This window comes from Neovison vison, chromosome 2 (assembly GCF_020171115.1).
Source record: "Neovison vison isolate M4711 chromosome 2, ASM_NN_V1, whole genome shotgun sequence".
Lineage (NCBI taxonomy): Eukaryota > Metazoa > Chordata > Mammalia > Carnivora > Mustelidae > Neogale > Neogale vison.
This window is the reverse complement of record NC_058092.1, coordinates 169,375,251-169,393,150: the sequence shown is the minus strand read 5'-3', so window position 1 is coordinate 169,393,150 and position 17,900 is coordinate 169,375,251. Positions and strand designations below refer to the sequence as shown.

Below are 17,900 nucleotides of genomic sequence, written 5' to 3'. Positions count from 1 at the left end.
TATAGGTATTTGAAAAATATAAAATATAAATGGTGAGCACCATGTTTATTACTGAATCATGGATCTAATACTAATATACTTACCCCATTTTACTGTAATTTTTCATATAACTGTCGGGTTTGCCTGAAAGTTGATAGGTTTCATGAAGGCACAATCCATTTCTTCTCTCCTGTCTTTGTGTTTTTACTGCCTAGTGAGGGCCAGGCATATGGTATGAATTCAATAGATATTTATTGAATGAGGGAGTGAACCTCTATAAATAAACTCACCGAACTTTAAATGATTTTGTGATTGTATTCTTTTAAGATTCAGAGCCCATATCTACTTACAGTGATCCCACCCCCAGTTGTTATTTTTGAGTGAAGACAGAACAAGTCTATGGATTTCAAGGTATAAGAAATAGTAAAAAGAAAAATATTATCCTCATTTCAGATGTAAAATTATTCTGTGATTGAGAACTAGGACAGGAAAATCTGAGTGCTTAAGACAATCTACACAATTAGCCAAGAGCAATATTACTTATTAAAAGCATTCAAATTTTTTCTCATATATTCATTAGCAGTTCATTTTATTGAGATATTATATAAATATTAATATAAATCAGTGAGATCATTTATCTTGCTGAAAAGGGAATATTTATGCCTATAATTTTATAACTTTAAACTGTTGAGATTATGAGAAGACTTCAAAAACAATCTGAGGGTTTTGAAGGGGCGGGGGGTGGGAGGTCGGGGTACCAGGTCGTGGGTGTTATAGAGGGCACGGATTGCATGGAGCACTGGGTGTGGTACAAAAATAATGAATACTGTTATGCTGAAAATAAAAAATAAATTTAAAAAAGAAAAAAAAAGAATGGCTAGATGTTTGCACACCAATTTCACTATTTAAAGAGATAAACTTATTTTTTTGCTCCTTTCCCAGTATAAGCTCTGAAAAAGAGAGTAATGTAACTTTAGATTCTGAATTCTGAGGACAATTTTTAAAGTCACCACGTTTGGGAGTGCCTGGGTGGCTTAGTCAGTTAAGTGTCCAAATCTTGATTTAGACTCAGCTCATGATCTCGGGGTTGCGAGACTGAGGCCTGCATTGGGCTCCACACTCAGTGTGGAGCCTGTGTGAGATTCTCTCCTTTCCTCCAATCCTCCCTCCTTTCACCTCTCTAAAAATACATAGATACATACATGGATACATAAAGGAACAAACAATAAAGTTACCAAGTTTTTTTTGACCCCTAGACTAATAAGTATTTGATCATCTTACCTCCTACCTTTTAAGTAACAGTCTTATTATGTTTGCTCTTATCATATTATTTTTATCATATTAAACAAGTATATACATAAAATTCTAAAGCCCTATGTCCTCACAGAAGTGCACCAGAACAAGGATATGTATAATTACAGATATTTCATTGGTACTTATTTGTTAGCATTTTAATAAAGTTGCTTCTTTTCATTTTTATTATGGAAGGTTAGTTGACACATAATGGTGTGTTAGTTTCAGGTGTACAAGAGTAATCTGACAGTTGTGGGCATCACTATATGGGCTCCAGAATAAGTGTCAACACCTGTTAGCATGCAACATTATTACAATATTGTTGCTTGGATTCCTTGTGCTATACTTTCCTCTCTGTAATTTATTTGTTTTATAACTGGAGGTTTGTACCTTAACCCCCTTCAGCTATTTTACCCCCTTCCACCTCCTTCCCTATCTGAGAATGACCAGTTTATTCTCTGTGTTTATGAGTCTGAATTACCAGGGTTTTTTGTTTGTTATGTTTTCATTCCACATAGTAGAATCATACAGTATTTGTCTTTCTTTGTCTGACTTACTTCATTTAGTGCAATACCCTCTTGGTGGATCCACATTGTTGCACATGGCAAGATTTCAGTCTTTCTTATGGCTGAGTAATATTCCATTGCATACATACATCACATCTTCTTTATTCATTCATCTATAGATGGATACTTAACATTGCTTCCATACCTTGGCTGTTGCAAATAATGTTGCAGTAAATATAGTGGTGAACATACCTTTTTTAATTTATGTTTTTATTTGCTTTGGGGTAGATATCTAGTAGTAGGATTACTAGATCATATGGTATTTCTGCTTTTGACTTTTTGAGAAACCACCATGCTGTTTTCCACAGGGTCTGCACCAGTTTGCATTCCTACCAACAGTGGGTGAGGGTTCCCTTTACTCCCCATCCTCACCAACACTTGTTATTTCTTGTCTTTTTGACACCAGCCAATCCATCTGGCACGAAGTGACATCCCATTGTTGTTCTGATTTGCATCTCCCTGATGATGAGTGACGTTGAGCATCTTTCCATGTACCTGTTGGCCATTTGGATGTCTTCTTTGGAAAAATAACTATTCATTTGCCCATTTTTAAATTGGATTATTTGTTTTTTTGATGTTGACTTATAGAAGTTCTTTTTGTACTATGAATATTAACCCCTTATGGATATATAATTTGCTAGTATTTCTAGCCATTCAAGAGGTTGCCTTTTCATTTTATTGTTTTGTTTAGTGTGTTCAAGTTTTTTTTTTGTTCCCCTACCTATGAGACAAACTTGCATATCAGTATAATATTTATACTAAACTTCTAGAAGTATAGCTGATAGAATAGTGTATTAATAAAGCCGTAATTTCTGGAGTACCTACTCTATACTAGGTTTAAGGAAATCTTTTTGTCCACATTTTGTCCCTTAGTACACTCCACCATCTTCTGAAGTAGGTAATGTCCCCATTTCCCAGGAAAAAAAAAAAAAAACAAGAAGAACTTATAGAAGTTCTTTATGTATTATGGATTTTAACCTCTTATGGATATATAATTTGCAAGTATTTCTACCCATTCAGTAGGTTGCCTTTTCATTTTATTGTTTTCTTTGATTAAAAGTGTTCAAGGGACGCCTGGGTGGCTCAGTTGGTTGGGCGGCTGCCTTCAGCTCGGGTCATGGTCCCGGCGTCCTCGGATCGAGTCCCACATCGGGCTCCTTGCTCGGCGGGGAGCCTGCTTCTCCCTCTGCCTCTGCCAGCCTCTCTGTCTGCCTGTGCTCGCTCTCTCCCCCGCCCTCTGATAAATAAATAAAATCTTAAAAAAAAAAAAAAAGTGTTCAAGTTTTATTTTAATTTTATTTCTATTTTAAGCTAATGAATTTTTGCAAGGTCATATAGGTAGTAAGTAAATTCTTTTTTTTTTTTTAAGATTTTATTTATTTATTTGCCAGAGAGAGAGGGAGAGAGAGCAAGCGAGCACAGGCAGACAAAGAGGCAGGCAGAGGCAGAGGGAGAAGCAGGCTCCCCGCCGAGCAAGGAGCCCGATGTGGGACTTGATCCCAGGACCCCGGGATCATGACCCCAGCCGAAGGCAGCTGCTTAACCAACTGAGCCACCCAGGCGTCCCGGTAGTAAGTAAATTCTTAAACCAGAATTTTATAAATGATTTTCCTATGGACCTACTAAATCAGAATCTTGAATCATGACAGAGAAAAAAATATGAAAATTTTAATAAATTCTTCAGATAATTCTTATCAAGTTTGAGAGCCAATGACTAAGCAAAATTAGATAAACTCTATTAGTGTGAATAATAAATGAAACCAATGAACATATACACCCTAGATTGCAAATGTAGCTTCAGGTAGTTTTCTGGACTTGAGAAATGGCTTACTACTCAGGTAGTTTTCTTCTCTCAAAGATGAGGATGCTTTATGTATCGGAAAAGAAGCAAAACTCAAAATAACAAGCATTGTTGGAAAATATGCAAAAAAATACAGCGTCTAACTATTTGGTTCTTCTTCTTCTTCTTCTTCTTCTTTTTTTTTTTTTCCAATCTACAATCCATCCTAAAAATTATGGGAAAGCTGACATTTCTCTCCCGATTCATGTCTTTTTAAAACTGCTTTTCTTGGTTAAATAAGTAAAATCAGATCACCCTGATGCAATTGCTCCAAGGTTACAAATAATAGGAGTTCTGGTGGATGCTTTTTTTTTTTCTTCCCATTTTCATTAAATTCCCTCATAGTAGATATAAAAACAGTTCCTTAATTGACACTGATTTGCAAATATATTGAATTCAAACATGTCAAAATAAATTAGATTTGTCTCTCAGTAGAAAGAAAGCAATAGAGCCAGATTGAATCCCAGTGAAATTTTATAGCATCTATTCACAAACACTTTTATATCCTAAACTGCACGGCATTTAAAATAATTAGGAGCTTTATGCGACACATACAACATTTACTTTTATTGTTACTTCTTGAACCCAACAATAAAAGTAGATTTTAAATTGTAGAATAATTGTTTCATCTATATTTATACTATAAAATGGGGTCTACCATTTGAAAACTGCGAAGTCTGTTATTTTAGCATAGTCATTATTCAGATGATTCAGATATGTTAAAATGTATTTAATTGAGACAGATTTATTGTAATTTATATTTTCAGGAAAAAAATTGAAATGTTAAACAGATATCTATGAATTAATTTCCACATCCTTAAGAAAATTACACTGTAAGCATTTTGCATATAAATCCTATAGCAGTTAACTTTTCTGGGTCACACTTTATCTGCAAAGATTTATTTCTCTTAAACAACAGTCTTGGAGTTATTTTGATCAATTTTCTTCTTACTAAAATGCAGCTGTTCATCATACATTCATACAGTGTAATGTGATTGAGCAATAAAAAGTATAAAGCCACCAAAGACATAGGGGAAGCTTAAGTACATACTGCTAAGAAGCCAGTCCGAAAGGATGAGATACTGTAGGATTCCAACCACACAACAGTCTTGAAAAGGCGTACAATGCAGACAGTAAAAAGAGTGGTGGTTTCCAGAGGTTCAGGGGGAAAGAGGAGTGGGTACCTGAAGAAAAGGAGAATTTTAGGTGACCCCAACAATTCTGTATGGTATTATAATGGTAGATGTATGACATTATAAATCAGTTTAAACCCACAGAACTCTATAAGAGTTCAACAAGGCCTCATGTCAACAATGGACTGTAGTTAATAATTATGTATCAATATTGGCTCATCAGTTTTAACAAATGTGCCACACTAATGCCAAACGTTAAAAATAGAGAAAACTAGGGGTGGGAGTTTGTATAGGAGCTTTATACTTTCTGTTTAATTTTTCTGTAAACCTCATACTGCTCTAAAAATCAAAGCGTGATATCCAAAAAACATACAGCTGTTATACATGTAAAATTTAGGGGAGGCAAGGACAATGCAAATAGCAAAATTAATGACCTAATAAAATGTACATTTGACATCTATAATAATTGAAATTTTTCAATTGAAATATTATTTATACTTCATTTAAGAATTAGCTTAGGTTATTTTGGTCTTTTTTTCTTTTTTCTTTTTTTTTTAAGATTTTATGTATTTATTTGAGAGAGAGAAAGAGAGAGCAAGCAAGAAAGCACAAGAGAGGGGAGCTGAGCAAGGATCCCAATGCGGGACTCAATTCCAGGACCCTGGAATCATGATCTGAGCAGGAGGCAGACACTTAACCGACTGAGCCACCCAGGTGTCCCTAGTTTAGGTGATTTGGGAATTTTAGTCAGTATCTGGGGGGTTTGTTTAAAATGGCCAATAAAGCCCAAAATGTTGCCCCAGGAGGGAAAAATGGGAGCCAGGGTTACATCGAGTATGTGGATACACACAGACATCAAATCCACCTGGATCAAGCTTTGTGATAGATGCCCTAAAGGCAGGCTATAAGTATGAAACCATGAATCTATATTGGTCTATATTGGTTAAAGCTACAGCCACTGTCTTTAGCATGCTCCCAGCAGTACCGCTTCTGAGAAGGGGGACCCAGCTGATTGCTTGACTCTAAAGACTCATGGGAAAGCTGTGTAGCTACACTTCTGGGCCCTTTGTGATTCAGCTGCCTCTTCTATTGTTGAGAGTGCTTTTGCTCAATTATACTGGCAGTAAATCTAGCTTTAAAAAGCAGAATTCCTTAATTTCAGAGACCCGACACCTATTTGTTTTGAGTGAGGTGTTAAAAGTTTTAATTGGAAAAGGTTATCGATGTATTGTTTATTATAAAGTGGATGAATTGCAACATTTCTTTTAAAAGCTTCTGAAGAATCCTTTATTTGGCCATAATTCTCTGCTTCTGAAATTAACCAACAGATTTGACTGTACTCCACAGAAAGAAGGAAAATAATGATAAGTCACATGACCTCAGACTCAGAATGGGGTTGGACCAGAAAGTACCTTACAGACAGAACTCTAAAAATCATAAACTGTCAGCCTATAGAGCAAACCAGGTCAGATGATGCCTTAAAAAAATAAACTTCCACTGGCTCCCAAAATATAAAAGTTCATAGAGTTCACAAAAAACTTGAGGGGTACCCGGGTGGCTCAGGCATTAAGTGTCTGCCTTTGGCTCAGGTCATGATACCAGGGTCCTGGAATCGAGCCCCACATCGGGCTCCCTGCTCAGTGGGGCATCTGCTTCTCCCTCTGCCTTTGCAGCTTTATCTTTCTCTGTCAAATAAATAAATAAAATCTTTAAAAAAAGAAAAAAAAAAAACCTTGAACACCCTTTATCCCATTTTAAACCCTTACCACACTAACAACATAGCAGAGTAGTTGCCCTCATTCAATAGAGCATCAGTGCCACCTGAGTCCTCCCGCCCCCTGCTTCCCTCTTAATTGATGCCCAGTCCATGTCATGCCGTTCCCTTACCTCTCTGTCCTCTCTGTCAGCCAGCTTTACAGATCCTGATTTACACCAACTCTTTCATTTTGTATTCAAGTAACATGTGACTACTAAGGAAATATATAATTTGCCCCAATCATGTAACCAGTACTTTTCAGGGCGTAAAACAAAAATAAAACAGGGTCTGCCTTGCAATAAATAGAAAAGAATTGAAATTTTGTGATCTATTGCTCATTATCATGGAGGTTCATTTAATTCTAGCCAGGAGAAAATTGCATTTTTATAGTATGTTTTGATTCTGGTAGAAAGAAGTGTGTTGGAACAATAAAGCAAAGGTTAATGAGGAGATATTTTGTCTAGAAAACAAATCCGTTTTAAACACTTACTAACAAATAGTATTTTAAATGCTTTTAGTGGTGTGCATAAGATTTAAATTCCTTTTAGAATGATGCCAGGTACTTTTTCCAGTATCGATCATTTCCATCCTAACTGTACAAAAATATACATGAAATGTTGTTTTTAAAGTTTGAAATGAACAGTGGCATTTTTCTGGTGTTAAATCTGAAGGTACATTGACTGCAAACTTTCTATTTATGTACTTTAAGGATCAAGAAACTAACTGTGGAAAGCATAAAATTTAGTTCTTATGAGTAGTAACAAGATAAACAAGTCAACAATCTAAGCAACATTTACTTTCACAAGAAGAAATTCAGTTTATGTTAGTCATCCCAGAATCTGGCTAACATATGTTTTCTTATACCAAAATAAACTTGTATGGTATATTGCCCTGTCATAAGTTAATTTGTTGCTCTTAACATTCAAGCCATATGTATCAGTTATCTCTTGCACAAGACAGTATTTTTATGAACTTAATGACTTAAAACTACACATACATCATCTTGAAGGTTCTGTAGGTCAGAAACCAGTTACTTGCCTTCTGTGTTTTATTGTCTCACATAGGTTTGAACCAAGGTGTTAGCTAGGGCCAGTGTCTCATCTGAGGCTGGACTAGAGAAGAGCCTCCTTCCAAATGAGTGGTTGTTGGTAGAATCAGTTATAAGTGGGATGTTGGGCTGAGAGCCTCAGTTCCTTGCTGCCTGGTGGTCAGACATCTCACCTTCATTTCTTGCCTTACGGACAATTCCACATGTCCCCTTCATTCAGTCCGGCAAGGGAAAGAGTTAGGGTTCCCTAGCAAGAGGAATCTTGAAGGATACAGTCTTGTGTAATGTAATGACTGGGTGACATCCCATTTTCTTTACGGTATTCTGTTGATTAGAAGCAAGCTGGAGCCTGGCTGTCTTGTGAGAGGAGGGCGATATGCAAGGATCACAATGTCAGGAGGGGCTGTTATTGAGGTCCATGTCATAGACTATCCTGTTTCCATCTCTCTGATTTTTCTTCCTTTCCAGGTTTTTGACTTCACCACCACCATGGTCTATCAATAGGCAATGCAACAAACAGCACATGGTCTCGATGTCTCCTTTATAATCTCAAATACCATACAAAAGTGTATCTATTTATCATCAAAGCAGTCCATCAAAACCAACCTTAATGTTGCTTTTGTGATTGTTTCCCTTTTTGTGGTAGACTATTATCTCTCTTGCTCAAGGTTACCTAAGGCATCCATATTCCACTGAATGGACACTGTGAAAATGTGTAAACAAATTGCTCAGAAAATATAATTGTTATCTTTGATACGTCACTTTAGAAGTGTTGACCTAGGCAAATGTATCCTTTTCTAATCTAAACATGTTCTTGTTAATTAGTGGGGACCTTCTTAGTTGGAAATCACAAAAATCCTAGATTAAGGAAAAATTATGGACTGTTTTGGTCACTGAAATGATGAGTTTACCTAACTCCAAGTACAGCAGCATTTAGAATATTAGCAAAATATAAGGGACCTATTTTCAACCTTACTTCTTTCATTTGTGTTGGTATCATGATCACCAAGAACCTGATCAGTGTTCTCATAGGGTAACATCAAACAGCATTAAAATTCTTCCCAAAAATGTTTTCTAGTACTAAAAATAAAATTTCTGGGCAAGACTCTTTTTACGTGAGCCATCAACACTGAGCAATGAAGATAAAGCACCCTCAGTGACTGGAGATGGGTAATGTATCTATTACCCATCTATTATTCACACCATGGGGACATGGGCAGCCTTCACCAAACCTCTTAGATGTGGTTGGGGGAGTTGTGGTTATCTGCTGTAACAAAAGAAGGCAGAAGTACATGTGAACATATATACATACTTGATCATTTTCATTAAAAGTTATATGGATTAGTTCTTACTCTTTGGGGGAAAAATAGTTATTGAATATGCAATGAATAGATGGAGCCCCATTAGGCACTAAAGTATCTATGAAATAGGTCACTTTACATTTTGGTAACTTAACCAAGCATATGGACTATGGTGACAAAGGACACAGCCATTTGGACGTGTTTATAAAGAGTTGTATGTAATTAATTTTCTGGACCATATGTTTGTAGTTCAGGATTTGTTATAAAAGTGTCTGGTGAAGTCACAATACAATTGCACAGTATAATCCAGATTAGAAGAACTGAGAGGATGGAGATAAAAATGAGGAGCAATATTAGGAGAGTAAGTATGAAAAGAAAATGCCAATGGAGGAAATGACAGTAGGATTTGTCTTACCAGCTTGAAGCAAGATGTGTGAGTTCAGAGAACTTGGACACACTAGGTAGACTGACTGCGCTATTTACTAATTTTTTAAAATCTGTTGGATCTGGGTAACATAAATACTTGTATATGATAAAAGTGAGATTATTTCCATTAGGTTATAACTAAAGTTATGATAGCCTAAGTTACAGTCACCAATACTGTAAAATAAATGAAGATTTTGAGAATGAGATGTTTTGTTGAAAATATCGCTTAGAATTTAAGTGAATAACATAGTACTGAAGGTAAAACATGGCTACAGGTGAGCAAAATCAGTGAGTTCAAGAGAAAGGTCAGTATCAGGCTCCCTGTTCAATGGGGAGCCTGCTTCCCCTTCTCTCTCTGCCTGCCTCTCTGCCTACTTGTGATCTCTGCCTGTCAAATAAATAAATAAAATCTGTAGGGAAAAAAAGAGAGAGAAAGGTGAGTGTTGTGAGGCCATCTGTTCAAATACTTTCAGTACAGTTAGAGCCTCAAAGTAGAGCAAGAATAAGGACTAGAAAGAATCATCTGGAAGCTACTGGTTAAATATGCTAAGGGCAGCAGCAAAAGAGCAACATTTTACTTTACAAATTGAGGTAACAAATTGTATCCTTCTATTGCTTTCAGTTCAGAAGGTAATTTCAGGAAACAAGTGGGAAGAATTTTTGTATGATGTTTGGCAGATAATAAAATAGTATCCAAAATTAAATTATATCTCAAATTAAAAATAATGCAGGTGACAAGACATTCACAACAAAGAGAATTTGCATAATTGTGAACACAGTTTTTAGGGCTGGAGATTAATGTAGTACTTCTTTGAAAACTTCAGAAAATGTATTATTCAAATAAATGCACTCATACATGAACTAGCATATTCTGTTATTAAATTCAGAATTCTGTCATGACAAATAGACTACAAAAAATGAATCCTCTTCTCTAAACCTGCAGACCCCCTCCAGTGAGTGAACTTGCAACCAGAGGGACTATTGTTGGCGTGATTTCTGCAGCGGCCATCAACCAGAGTATTGTGTACTCCATAGTTTCAGGAAATGAAGAAGGTGAGTATGTGTCTGTGTCTTCACCATAAACTAACACACTTGGATCTGGGATTCAGTTTAGATTGAATTATTCTTTATTCCATTTTTCCTAATAAAAATTTACCCAACTTAAATGTAATTGGTACCTTTGTGCTCATCCTTATTAAAAAATTTGGTATTACTAACAAACATGATTCCCACTTCCACCCACCCCCCACCCACCTCCCAGCTCAGGAAATACTAACTATCCAATTCTGGAAACTTTGCTCTTGTCCTCACTTAGGGATATTTTAATAATATTTCTTCAAAATTAATGCATCATACTTTCAGCTTTTGGTTATAATTATTGCCTACAGGGCTCTCTTCCCACCATTCTGGTCTGTCCATGACTCACTCCATGTCATAGCTAGGCTAACACTGAAGAAATTTCAGGATCATAAATAATTTTTAATGCCCAAAGAGCCACATCCATGATAAAACCCAGGTACATTGTATAATATGATTCCTCAAGTGGTCAACTTGATATAAAATTAACGATTGTAAGTAAATAAATAATTTCAGTTTTGTGTACCAGCCAGTATTCACTGAGAACAGCATGGTTTGCCAGCTTCTGGGAAGAAGTTCACAGCTGCATTTCTCACCCATTCTCCTTCTTAACCATTATCCATAGTTAGTGGTCCTCTGTTTTTCACTTTTGATAAACTGGATAGCCTGGCATGTCATAAGTGGTTGAGATATATAGTCAGTATACATTTAGGGGCACCTAGGTGGCTCAGTCCATTGAGCATCTGCCTTCAGCTCAGGTCATGACCCCAAGGACCTGGAATCAAGTCCTGCATTGGGCTCCTTGCTCAGCCAGGAGTTTGCTTCTCCCTCTATGTCGCTCCTTCCCCCATTCTCATACCCCACCCGCTCAAAAATAAATAAAATCCTTTCAAAAAAGGAATAATCAATATACATTTAATAAATACATGAATATTCAATATTTAATATTTAGTAAGTGAATGAGTATAAAATAAATGTGATTAAGCAATTCACAAGGAAATTATAAAGGCTCTTTTTAAGTATCTCAACCACCATTACTGGAAATCGTTGCCCTTGCAGCAAGTGCTGGACATCCTGCTTTTGTTACTTTCTTCTTTGTTACTACTGTGCTGCTATGCCTCCTCCCTAAATATCACAAAGTTCTAATTCCTTTTAGTATTTAAAGGACCATCCAAATCTACCATGATGGATATGGTATGTGGTGCTTCCCAAATTTAATTGACTGATGCAACATTGTTTCCTTGTTCCAGGAGAATCTCAACATAAGGAGAAAACTAAGAGGTTCGCTTAAGTATACACTGATGATAATTTGAAGAGATGGAACATAGTTTCCAAAAGCTAGCATCCTGTAACTTTTATGCATTACTCCTGTTAACAAGTCACATTTTTAAAATCACAGTACCTTTTAAAGAGAATTCTCTTTTTTTTCTTATAGTGTGAAGGAAATGACCAAAGAACTATATTTTAATTGCAGATATGTTTGGAATTAACAACATCACAGGTGTTATCTATGTGAATGCCCCCCTGGATTATGAGACCAGGACAAGCTACGTACTTCGAGTCCAGGCTGATTCCCTAGAAGTGGTTCTTGCCAATCTCCGAGTCCCTTCAAAAAGTAAGTTACGTTACTTAAGAATTCTGTAAGGATTTTATGGTTCTTCTGCTCATTTGCTGATGAAATACATGTCCAAAAGTTATCCATACAGAACATAGGGAGATCAGTAGTACTTGGAGCTGACTGCCCTTACATTTTAACAGCTGATAGAGGACAGTGCAGGGAGTGATTTCATACTCCTGATATATCAGAGTAATAATGTACCATTTTCAAACTGGATATACGATATTTCTAGAATCAACTTTATTCTTAATCCCACCATAAGGCTCTGGAACATATATTGGAACATATATTGTGGAACATATATTGTTCATGGGTACAGGACTGCTCAACATTCTCTGAATCTTGTGTTCTCTTGTACTTACAGATTTTCTTAGCACAGAGGAAAATGCATCTTAAAAGAGTGACTAACATTTATTGTAAATTATATGTAGCATTATATTTAATTCACACCCATTTCTAGGAGATGAAAATTATTATTCCCGTTTTACAAAGACAAGATAAGAAAAGGTTAAGTGACTTTTTAAAAATGACACTGTTGGTAAATGAAAACCCAGAGATTTAAGCAGACAGCTTTTGACTCCAGAATCTTTCTCCAACATCTGTGTGATATAGTTTACCGACACAAGAGAGCAAGTAAGGCCAGTCTGTGAAGGGCACCAGCAGAGATTCTGTGAGATACTACTAATAACAAGATAAATACTGTTCCTTTCTGTCTGTTGAGGTAATACTTATTTGCACTTTGGGCAGTTCATCTTTTTATAATCACACCAGCTCTTTCAGAATTTAGAAGACCCAAGAAAACCAAATTGAACTTAACTGTTAGTGGAATGGAGGCTCAGAGAGAGCGTGAAGTGGGAAACAGGCTCTGAAACAGGCTCCTTTCATTCTGGGGTCCTTCCTGGACATTGTACACCAACACTCCAACAATCAGCATCTTTAGAAGGGGAGGGGGGGAATGAAGAGCCTATGAGAACCCCAGCATGGGTACAGGCGTAAAGCCAGAGCCACATAACCCAGGAGGTGGAAGAAAGAAGAGAAAGGTGGATAGAAAAGGCAAGAGATGTGCCCTAGAATTTTCTCTACCAGCACAGTAATTGATGATCCTAAAAGTTATCACTCCTTTTTTATTTCTTTCAAGTCTCACTCACTGATATAGTGTGGAGGGCTACACAGTTATTCAGAAAGGTACAACCAAGTCATTTGGAAAAAATCAGATATACATGGTATGACTTTGAAATTAAGGGAATTATGTCATCCTCAATGATTATTCATCACTTGCGTAATTATTTAAGAAATATCAGGCCAGTTTCCTGAGTTCTTAACATCTTTAAACTGTAGACAATTATTTTTACAAAATATAGAGAAACCTTTAAATTGTCATTTGAGTTGACTAAACCAGGAGTCAAGAGGTTAGAGTAGTTCTAAATGACATAATGCAGACTACCTTACTACAACTTGGGAAATACAGAAACTATTAGAAAACTATATTTGGCATCCTTCTTTGAAAAAAATGAACAGTTGTATTTAGAAAGAAAAATCTGCTAAATATTGAGGTTGTCGAACTTGGCGTTTTTCAGGAAATAGCTCCAATTTCTAGGAATAAAGACATATCGATATCTCATATGTGAATATGATATAACTAGTTCTCATTACTTTAATCTAGGCTAATAAAATTTAGCTAATATACCTATGTATACTTACATGTGTCCAAGTGTGTGTGGAGAGGTGAGACCATTTAGCAGATGCGTGAAGTAGCTTTTCAGAAGAGCATGAGATCTGAAAGCTAAATGTTAGTTTGTTTAATGCCTGAAGCTTTTAATACTGTTATCAACATTTCATGACTTACCTTTGCCTCTAGAGTCTGAATTACAAACTCACATATTTAAAACAGTTTCATTTATCAATGACTGTTATGGCCTATAATGAATCCCTAGTTCATTAGCTATGCAAAAAATAAAGTCATTATGTAAATTGGGTTAATTAATTAATTAATTGTTTAAAGGTTTATCTCTCCTTTAGAATTAGCTGTCCCATGGTCTTCAGCTCTGCCATATGTCACATGAATAAAATCAATAAACAAAAGAATTTTGATTCATTGAAGAAGTGTTCTATTGTAATTTCTTTGCCAACAATTTGTTAATGAAATTCATTTTCAAACTAAGTTTCAAAACTATGTTGTGACTGGATTTAATATTTAAATGCAATTTAATAATTAAAATAGAGTAATTTCAGAACTCATTTCAAAACTTTGACACTAGAAATCTTTAAAACATTCTAATCTTTTAGTATGGACATTTCAAACATACATAAAATTACAAAGAATATCATAATGAACCTTCAAGTGTCAGCTACGCAACTTAACCAATGGTGCTCTCCATCATTCCCTACCTTATTATTTTGAAGCACATCAGAGACACAATATTTCATCTTCAGATATCTGAATATGTATCTCTTAAAGATAAGGACTCAAAACTTATTCATAACACCATTATTACTCCTCCCAAATTAATAAAAATTCCTCAATATCAATGAATATCCAGTCCATATTTTATTAAAAATATATTCATATCAGAATCCTAATAAGGTCTATATATTACAATTGGTTGAAAAGTATTTCAAGTGTCTCTTTTAAAATACAGGCTTCCCTCCCACCACATCTTTTAATTTCCTTTTATGTTTCTTTGTTCAAGAAATGAGATTTCTAAAGCCCAGGTTTCAATGAGCACACTTCTAAGGGGTCATTTCATATTTTTCTTTATCTCCTTTATTTCCTGTAAAATGATAGAGCTAGATGCTTGGTTAGATTTAGGTTGTTTTTTTAAACAAATAAGTTATAGGTGATATCCACTGCTTCCTCAGAGAGACATGCCAGTCCCTATGACTTTCCTTTCCTGATAGCCACCGGCACCAGTAGTCAAGTCCTATCTACTAATTCTGTCCTTCCATCTCCTCTGTTTGTAGTAGCCAAATATTTCCATAAAAAGAAACTTCTCTGCATCGAATATCTGATTACCCTGAGGTCCTCCTTCTATAGTAAAGAGAGGAAAAAATGTTTGGTTCTTTCCTTCTATTTCCTGGTTTTCAAAGTAACACGTTGATTCACTGTCATACTCCAAATGTGGCCACCGAAATCATAGTTTTGGTTTTATGGGTCATATGGTCTCTGTTGAACTACTCAATCCTGTGGTAGCTGAAAAGAAAGGAGATATGATCTGTAAACAAAATGGCGAGTTGTTCTTCAACACTAAGCAAATGGGTGAGGCTCCCCTCCGACAAAATTCTATTTGCCAGAACAATGTGTGGGCCAGATTTTGATCTTGTTCTCTTACTTTTACTTTACATAATCCACTTGGCCCTTCCCCTACTGTGTATCTCCTACTGTGAACAATGTTTCTGCTTCATCTACTTTTCCCACACATTGCATCTGAAGAAGGATTGTTAATATCTACAAGATAATCAGTCATACAATTGTCTATAGTTTGTCCTGAGGTAGACCCCTCACATTAGGCTTACAAGAATAGCATTACCGATATTTTTGTGCATTAGTGACAGTTTATCTGTGGACCCGAAAACTGAATGTAAATTTGGCTAGATATGAAAGCCTTGGGACTCCTGGGTGGCTCAGTCAGTTAAGAATCCAACTCTTGGTTTCAGCTCAGGTTGTGATCTCACAGTCCTGGGAGGACGCCCAGAGTCAGATTCTACACTCCATGGGGAGTTTGCTTCTCCCTCACCCTCTGTCCCTTCTCTGCAACTCATGTTCTCAGTCTCTCTCTCTCTCTCAAATAAATAAATAAAATCTTTAACAAACAAACAAACAAACAAGATTTTGTCTTAAATATCTCAGTCCATTTTTTACTCCCATGAAATACTACTGCCCAAAAATATAATGACAAACTGGATTTCTTTTCCAATGCAAGTTGGTTTTACTTCTGAGTTTCCAAAGAATTTCTCTTTTTTTCTTTAAAGTTCAGTGGTTTTATTGGAATGTTCTCCATTTTGGCTATTCTGAGTGATTTTCTGCCTATATAGATAGTATAGGCATTCTAACCTTATTTCAGAAAATTTTTCTTGAATTCTAATTTTTTTTCTATTTTATTAACTTGTTTTTCATCATAGGACACTTCAACTATGCAAGTAATGAATCATTTCCTATTGTTTATATCTTTCTCTCTATCTCATTAGTATCTTTCTTCATTGACTTGGATTTTTTTAAGATTTTACTTTATGAGTTTTTCTAAATTCTGATACATGTTTTTCCTACAGGACTTCTCTTTTTTTCATAAACTATTTTAATTTGTTTCAACATACTAAGGTACAGTTTGCATATTCTTTTCAAATACCTTTATTTTTTTAAGAGCCATTGTTTTGATCACTGTTCTTTTTTTTTTTTTTTAACCGTGTGGACTTTGACCATGGTTCTTTTCTATTTTTCATGTTTCAGCGAATTTATTTGTTCCACACTCAGAAAAGGAAGGTAGGATAAGGCAGCTTTTCCAGCTCTAGACTATTCTTTCAGTTATTTTCACAAAGTGATAAGAAGAAATAATAACCTTTTACTTTTAGAAATCTTCTTGTTTGTGCACTCCCACTTTCATTGGACAATCTCTCTCTCTCTCTCTTTGCCCTGCTGTCCCTGTCCTGCACAGTTTATATTCTGTTCTCAGGGTTTCCCCTTTCTCCATAGTGTAAAGTTTTGCCTTATTGCTTTCCTATTACCTTAGTCACATTTCCATTTAATGCACAATGGCAACTTTGAGACTCACTGGCTCTCAGGGCAACAGAAATGCTTAGCCATCTCCCAGCTTCCCTAAAAACAGTGGCTGTTACCATACTTGCTGACAATACAGAGATCTTGTTTCTGTCCGTTGTTTTCTCCTGTTGCTCATGTTCTGGGATTTGGAGGTTAGCTTGTTGCAGGTACTTAGCTGGAGAAATTATCTGTGGGTTTTTGGTCTGGTTGCTAGGATATTATCCTAATTACATACATGCGATACTGAGGAGACCTAGAAGCAAGAGACTCCCACAAAAATTACTATACACTTTAACAATTTAGTTCCATGGCTGCTGATAAGAGAGACTCGCAGGTCAGAGACTAAGGACCTCATTACTTACCAAGAAGTATTAGGTGTATCAGCGTAGCACACAGCATATGACATGGGTCCCTGAGCTCCAGACTTGTGGTGGGTGTAGGGCGAGGCCAGCCCTGCCTTAAGTGGAGTAGACGACAGTGGGGGCAGGGAACAAGGAGCTTGGAGACTCTGCCACTTTTATAGCAAATAAGAGTAACAGTCATCCCAGAAACGGCGGGACTGTGCTATGCATTTCTGTGTATCATTATCTCACTTTTCAGATTTACCAGCTGCGTAAATAATTCTGTGTCCCTGGTAGGAAAAAAAGGTCCAAGCAATGCAATTTTGGCACACTCAGCAGGACACGTGGGGGAGCAAGACTCCCGCGGTATCCTGTCCCCAGCACTTGGCCATTCAAACCCCTGACTGTCTGCAATGATGCGTGATTCGGGAAGATTCGGATATTACATTTTGCCTCAATCATCTTCTTCTATTCCCTAAATACACATTTTAATCCAAGGATATTCGAAATAATTGTTGAATCAGTGGAATTGTTTCATAGTTGATGAATTTTAGAGAATGAGAGCTCTCTAACCCTCTCAGGCTTTCATACTGTGTTAGCTGTTACCAAGTTTAGGATGAAGGTTTCACTCGTGTGCTTTAGATTTTTCATACAGGGTTTCTAGATATATTTTGCTTTCCTTACCTGCTTTTATAGTTAAACTCCATTAGCCATTTGGGCAGTTATAATAAATATATGACCAAATGAAAGAACGAATGATGAATAAAAT

General features: G+C 36.2%; 1 protein-coding gene across 1 annotated transcript in view; it reads left to right on the top strand.

Annotated features, from left to right (window-relative positions):
* PCDH15 (protocadherin related 15) overlaps positions 1–17,900 on the top strand; it is a 546,308-nt gene that overhangs the window by 379,432 nt on the left and 148,976 nt on the right. The window contains exons 22-23 of the mRNA XM_044236821.1: positions 10,286–10,395; positions 11,894–12,034. Of these exons, the coding sequence (XP_044092756.1) occupies positions 10,286–10,395; positions 11,894–12,034 (251 nt within the window). The remainder of the gene's footprint in view (positions 1–10,285; positions 10,396–11,893; positions 12,035–17,900) is intronic.